Source organism: Oculina patagonica, chromosome 1, assembly GCF_052425735.1.
Source record: "Oculina patagonica isolate OP01 chromosome 1, crgOcupat, whole genome shotgun sequence".
In the NCBI taxonomy this organism is placed as follows: domain Eukaryota; kingdom Metazoa; phylum Cnidaria; class Anthozoa; order Scleractinia; family Oculinidae; genus Oculina; species Oculina patagonica.
Genome location: NC_135758.1, coordinates 18,138,425 through 18,145,838, shown reverse-complemented (window position 1 = coordinate 18,145,838; position 7,414 = coordinate 18,138,425). Strand labels below are relative to the sequence as shown.

At 39.7% G+C, this 7,414-nt stretch overlaps 1 protein-coding gene across 1 annotated transcript in view; it reads right to left on the bottom strand.

The window, feature by feature from the left end:
* Positions 1-143: 143 nt before the first annotated feature.
* The window catches only part of LOC144636815 (uncharacterized), a 24,693-nt gene continuing 17,422 nt past the window's right edge, over positions 144-7,414 (bottom strand). The window contains exons 9-19 of the mRNA XM_078496020.1: positions 7,202-7,253; positions 6,487-6,714; positions 5,855-5,968; positions 5,119-5,202; positions 4,702-4,758; positions 3,104-3,223; positions 2,593-2,879; positions 2,103-2,211; positions 1,549-1,674; positions 1,157-1,216; positions 144-190 (exon numbers count right to left, since the gene is read on the bottom strand). Coding sequence (XP_078352146.1) covers positions 144-190; positions 1,157-1,216; positions 1,549-1,674; positions 2,103-2,211; positions 2,593-2,879; positions 3,104-3,223; positions 4,702-4,758; positions 5,119-5,202; positions 5,855-5,968; positions 6,487-6,714; positions 7,202-7,253 — 1,284 coding nt within the window. The remainder of the gene's footprint in view (positions 191-1,156; positions 1,217-1,548; positions 1,675-2,102; positions 2,212-2,592; positions 2,880-3,103; positions 3,224-4,701; positions 4,759-5,118; positions 5,203-5,854; positions 5,969-6,486; positions 6,715-7,201; positions 7,254-7,414) is intronic.

Below are 7,414 nucleotides of genomic sequence, written 5' to 3'. Positions count from 1 at the left end.
CAACACGACAACAAGTTTCACGCTAGGGCTGAAGCCCTGAAGCCGCAATCATACAAAATGTAGTTGATCGACGCGGTGATCGAACAAAATTTCCTTCGACTTTGGGATATTATCTTGTCTTGAATGCTCGCGAATATCTTGCTTTATTCTGCACGTGGAGGTGTCAGATTTATATTTACGCGGTTTTTCCCTGACATATGTAAACATGGTTGTGATTAGCGAACAATACAGCTTTCAGAAAACATCCCTTGGGAGTCCTAGCGTGAAACTTGACCGTTGGCGCGAGGTCGGTCACAAGCACATCTGGAAAGCCGAATAGGCGAATTTAAAGCAAAATTTCTCGTTCTTTACGAGACTTTCGACCGCCGAAGCACACGTATGTGGAGTGAAATTTATTGGGCTTTATGGAACTGTTGGTTTTATTGCGATTCGGGACTTTTCCTTTTGAGGAGAGAGCGATTTGTGGAGTGAGCTCTGGCCAGCGATCGATGGAGTGGTCTGCCTTTCCTTCTTTTTAGAAGGGGAGACAACGACTTCGAATAACTTCGCTAAATGGCGTCGGAATGGCTTCAAATTCGGCACAAGACACAAGTAAGCGACACATTTAAGGAAGGTAAACTTTATTTCAAAATAGATAATTATTTACCCGATTTTAGAGAATCCGTGATTTTCCCATACATTTCTCTATATACACAAGCTGTTGCATACACCACGTATGTAGAGTCGGCCGCCCGAAGGGCTCTAAAAACATCAAAAAGACGACTTTTGAGCTTGGGAAGCCTGTGGGTCACTGGGATATATTGAGGCCACTTACTTACCGTCATTCACTACAGGACTATTCGTAAAGCAAACTTGACAATTGCATCATCCTCGGGTGGAGGCCTTGAAATAGATTGACAATTTCGTCCAGATCGACAGGTGTATCATACTTAATATGCTTGAGAAAGATGGGAGAGCCCATTCTCTTAACAATGTAATACTTTCCCGATACTTTTACCGGTTTCGTGCAGGTTAATTTAAAAGCTGCAACATTCAAAGTTTGTTTTTCATTCCCCCACTATTTGCCAAAAGCTGAAAATCAACAATTGTGTTTTCATTCCTCCATTATTGACCTCCAAAGGGGGTTCGTTCGAACCCCTCGAACCCCCCCTCCTACGCGCCTGGTCATGGAGAGTAACGTTGTTACATGTGCCATCAAAATGCAATTCGTTAACACCTAAGATCGAATTAAGAATCTAGTTAATGGCCTACAGTTTGCCATCAGCCTCCTGTATATGACAATGGCTACGATAGCACCTGACTGGTGTGGCAAAGGTTATGGGGTTGACCCCTGCTTAATTGCGACTAAATTGTTCGATGTTCGTGACAAACTAATGAGTCACACTAATGAATTTACTCCATGAAACGCTACTACTGCAATTATTAAAACCGCATCTATTATTTACATTTATGAATCGCAGTTCTTATTTAGCTTTATAATTCTCTGCGTATGTCTGCTAAGCTCGTCAAAATGGCCATTTATTATGTGTTGTTCAGTCGTTTGCTCACCATTAAGTTCTTGTTGACGAATCTGTTTGTGAAGTTCTCTAGTCTCCTCAAATGAGATTAACTTCCATGAAGCGTTGCTCTTGGTGCTTTTCCAAGCGCTCAGGTCTTCTCCTTTTTCACGGTCATCTAAAAAATCACAAAGCAGGATATTAATACCAATAATACAACGCCAACACAAAGAGGAAAATACTTTTTTGTATGATGATTGTTTCGGGCATGGACTGGGCTCGATGTCCAGGCGTATAAAGAGTCCATGTTGTCATCTTGCGAGAAGAAATACGGGCACACAAAACGGCTGGAGATTGATCTTAACCAGAATCCTAACCACGAAAATAACTTATCTATTGCCAGCCCTGCTGCTGTAATTTCTCGGCGTAGCATTATTTGTGAAACATGTTCTTTAATTTCTGTGAAACGCAAAAGGATCATGTGGTACGTCATGCACAAATGTATGCAATAATATGTATCGATCCATCGTCTTCCATTAGTGTGTGTTGTGCGCGTAAACAAATCCTTAAATGTTAAGACAGGTAGTAAGATAACAAGCTTCTTACTTTGGTTTGTGGTAAATGGTATTTTTTCACATCTCTCTGGCGAAAAAGAGACGTCATCAATGGCAATAATTGTCTGCCCTTTAGATTGTACTTTTCCACTGAAGGAAATCTGTAACACACAAGATACAGTTGAAATTTAGAATTATTGCTAACAATCGAAGAAGGCAATGAGAGATAATTTCTCGCGAAAAACCGATATCACACGGGTGGTAAATTTTCACCCGTTTCGTTTATATGCTAGCCAAAGCGGCTCCTTCGATTTCTTAAAAAATGTGTTTAAGTTCGAAGGTGGAACGACTCCTGTTTGGAGGCTTTTCAGTACCAATTTTGTGTTTTAAAAACAGCCAATAGTAATTAGAGTTATAGAATTCTCTGAGCTATAAACAATCTCACCAGTAAAACGCTGTGCAGTTTCCATTCTTCCCCGACTTTACAGATAACACCTAACATACTGTAGAATAATATAAGCCATAAAAGAGGAGGAACTCACCGAAACATTCACTTTATCTTGAATAATAGGCAACTGAACGTAAATCCAGCGGTCAGTCGCATGCGTTGTGGACCAGAGGTCGGTTTGTGATCTTTTTGATCTTGAATTGACAGAATAAATCTGGAGTTCATGAAGATAATTAGAGTCGGGCGAAATCTTTCTCTTGTCGCGCATGTAATACCAAAAACGTAAACATCTCCAATGGTCGAAAACATTAACAAATCTTGTGGAAATGCTTCCTGTAGTAGCTCGAAATTCCTCCTTTCCAACGAGATATAAGAAGTGTTCTGTAGTAAAAAAATGTTTGAAGTTGTAGGTTAGCCTTTTTTGGTTTGATTTATACGCCACCTGCTCTCACTGGCTAACTGTGTTTGTGGAGACTCCGTGATTTAAAATTCGTCAAATAAAAGTTTGAAAGTAGTGTATAACAAATATAAAAACGTTTTCGGACACGAGGTGTTTGACTAATAGTTCAGTGTAACTAAATCATGTTAATTAGCTTTCGTCTTACCATGATCTTGTGTTAGTTTTCGAGGGACAAGTGATGTGGGTAAGATGCTACTTAATGTCCACTCTTTGTCTCCAGTCCAATCACACTTTAATCCATCTGTGAAGTTGCAACCCGGGTTTCCTAGAATATTGTTCGTTAAAAATACACAGTTAAGTCACAAGTTAATATTGAAACAGCAGTGGCAATGGCAATGGAAGTGGAAATGGCAACGTAACTGATAACAGTAATGGCAAAAGTAATGGTAACGGCAATGGCAACAGAAATAGCAATGTTAACAGCAAACAGCGGCAAAAGCAATGGCAGTGGCAGCAGCAATGGTAAATAGCAGTGGCAATGCAAATGAAAATGGTTATCGCAATGGCAATATAAGTGGCAATGGTAATGGTAATATCAGTGGCATTGGCAATGGCAACAGAGATGGTTATTGCAGTGGCAATGGCAATGGCAAACATGATCAGGGCTGTGACAGTGGCAGTGGTAATGGCAATAGTAATGCAGTGCAGTGACTGTGGCAATGGCAATGGCGATGGTAGTATAAGTGACACTGGGAATTGAAATTGCAATGGCAACAGCAGTGTTAAATGACATTGACAATGTGCCAATCGTAATGGCAATGGCAATGGTAATGTCAAGGCAATGGAAAAGGCAATGGCAATGACAATGACAATGATAACGGCAATGGCAATAGCAATGGTAATGGCAATGACAATGATAACGGCAATGGCAATAGCAATGGTAATGGCAATGACAGTGATAACGGCAATGGCAATAGCAATGGTAATGGCAATGACAATGATAACGGCAATGGCAATAGCAATGGTAATGGCAATGACAATGATAACGGCAATGGCAATAGCAATGGTAATGGCAATGACAATGATAACGGCAATGGCAATAGCAATGGTAATGGCAATGACAATGATAACGGCAATGGCAATAGCAATGGTAATGGCAATGACAATGATAACGGCAATGGCAATAGCAATGGTAATGGCAATGACAATGATAACGGCAATGGCAATAGCAATGGTAATGGCAACAGTAATGGTAATGTCAAGGCAATGGCAATGACAATGACAATGATAACGGCAATGGCAATAGCAATGGTAATGGCAATGACAATGATAACGGCAATGGCAATAGCAATGGTAATGGCAATGACAATGATAACGGCAATGGCAATAGCAATGGTAATGGCAATGACAATGATAACGGCAATGGCAATAGCAATGGTAATGGCAATGACAATGATAACGGAAAAGACAATGGCAATGGAAAAGGCAATTTCAATGGCAACAGTAATGGTAATGTCAAGGCAATGGAAAAGCAATGGCAATGACAATGACAATGGCAAGGCAATGGCAATGGCAATGGCAATAGCAATGGTAATGGCAAGGCAATCGGGAAAAGGCAATGGTAATGGCAAAGGCAATGGTAATGGCAATGACAATGGTAATGGCAAGGAAACGGAAAAGACAATGGCAATAGAAAAGGCAATGTCAATGGCAACAGCAATGGAAATGGCAATGACAATGACAATAGCAGTAGCAATAGCAATGGCATCAGCAATGGCAATGGAAATTTGGTAATAAACTTACCATTTGAATTATGCTTTATTCCACAAGGCTGTCCGTAGCAGGGTTCTCCTGAAATAGCTTGAAATGAAAACTGTTAACAAAATGCTTCTGATAGTCATGTACAAATTAAGTTCACACTAAGTTTTGAATTATAATTTGAAACTAAAAACATGCTATGATCAGTAACTATGACAATATAAGGACCTGGATCACTAACACGATCTGTTTCTTGGAAATCAAAAATTAATCATTAAATAGTTTAGATCAAACATTTAACTTAAGCACCACCCTGCGTCTACCTGATCACAACCCTATGTAACTTATACTCGTTTTTCAGAATTGGTGTACAGACTACATTATTAAACCATATTTCGCTGACTATGTGACGAGACATTTGAACCGCAGATTTATCACGAAAGAGCGCAAAAAATATTATACCTGACTTGGAACTTGGGTTACAAGACGGCTGTTTTGAAGTGTCATTCAAACATGTTAAGGTGTTAAGTGGACATTGCTTAGAATCTGTAATGAGATGAATAAGGATCACTAAATATAAGTGTCACAGCAAAAACCAATCTCCTACAACTGATTATACTGATTATACGTTAGTTGTGTGTATTTGGTAATATGTGACGACACTAACTCCTAATGATTAATTTTAATTTTTTTTGTCAAATGTGAGCTATCAAAGGCATTGATGTTGTACGGAGAAATCACATCTGTTGATCATTTCTAAATCTGTTCACAACGCATCTGTTTTCCTACATTATAGTGCATGTTTCGTGAAAACGCAGCTCAAATGCTCTAAATATTATGTTCAGACAACATTTAAAACAAGAAAAAAGATTCTCTAAATCTTCGAAATCTAAGACAGGGTGCAATGTTTGGCTTTGGCCTACTTTCGATGAGATTTTAAAACACAATCCGCAATCAACCTTCTAAGCAATTTTCAATTGACTGTTGTAAATCGAATCGATCTCGATATCCCTTTGAACCAAACAGGACACTCGGCAAAAAACTGCAGCCAGTTCCATGCGCGGAAAATCGTCGCTGCCTTTAGCTTTTTCGCTCCTTTCGTTTCTTAACAATAATTCGGTTGTTTTACCGATCGTGGCCGGAAAATAAACAATTAGTGGCTTATTTTACATCAATGTCACGGACTGAGCAATCTTACCACAAATCGATGGCTTGTGAGTGTCATCTTGACAGCTGTCTATGGAATCCTTACAAGTTTTGGACCACGGAACAAAGCTGCCGTTTACACACTGAAATTCATAAGGCTTCGGTGCTGTGTCGTCAACAAAGCAGCATGTTAGTATGTTACGATATGGGACGGGAAGCCGCAATGCTTGTCAGTATGACACGCTCGTGTTATTGAGTTAACATTAGCCTGTTCCAGGCTCTCGGTTTGTGGGGAAGAGCGAAAAAAGCGGGAGAGTGCGGAAATGACGAGCGGGGAAGAAGGCTTCTTCCCCGCTCGTCTTTCGGCGCTCGCCCGCTTTTTTCGCTCTTCCCCACAAACCGAGAGCCTGGAACAGGTTAAGATAAAAGCAAAAAAAGTATCTGATATATTTCTCTGCGCTAAATAAGAAATGCAAAAATGAAACTCCAGTTACCCAGACAATATTATTATGGACCACAGTGTCGTGTAATACTTATTGACTTCATTTTGAAAATCACGAGAACAATTTACCCTACCCCTCTTCCCACGCTGCGACTCGTCTAAGAGCTTAATAGTGGCTCAGTGCTTCTCTAGCTGCCACAGAACATAAAGCAATGATAGCATGAGCATATATGCTGACTTACTGCAATGTCGTTTTTCATCACTACCGTCTGGGCAATCTTTATATCCATCACAGAGTTTCTCAGCAGCAAGGCATTTTCCCGAAGGACACTGGAACTGATTTTGAAGACACGTGCAGTTTATTTCGTCAGAGTTGTCAAGGCAATCTGGTTTTCCATCACATCGAGAACTGTCTTTTACGCACTGGGCGTTTCGGCATTGCCAGAACCCTCGAGAGTGACATTTATATCCTAACACATAAAAATGACAACGAAGCAGACAAAACCAGTCACTTGATTTAAAATTATAGTTTTGCAAGTTTACGAAATATGAATTATTTTTCTCAAGCATCCTCTCCGGAATGTTGACATGACATGTTGGCTGTTGACATGTGTTCCGTCAGTCTGGTTTTTCTCTATCTAGACCGGTCTCCTTTCAACATAATTTGGCAGCGAGAAGCGAGAACAGACCAAAATTGATATAAATAATTTGTGATTTCAGTAGCTTCTTATGTTTCTCTTATGTATATATTTTTAATGTTGAACACTTTAGTGAGGCTTTTTTTTATTCACGTAATGTAGACATATTATTCCATACTCTTTGAATGCATGCTTTTGAAAACAACGATTTTGCAAAACAATCTTTCTAGAGTTTCGTTACTAAGCAATTTTAAAGAGGAAAAAAATTACATGTTATTCGCCGAGCTATTTGGTTGGTGCGTAGAGGGAAAAACTGTACCCTCGGTAAAGAGTACACAGCTCGGCCCGCACTTAGGGCTTTCCACAAGTTGCTCGAGATTTCCAAAAAAGTTGCCCGTAATTTCTCAAAAAGTTGCTCAAAAGTTGCTTCAAAAATCCAAAAAGTTGCTTCTGATAATAAAAGTTGCTCGAAAGTTGCTCCAAAAAATCCAGAACACTGCTTCTAATCAAGAGAATTTCTCTAAATATATGC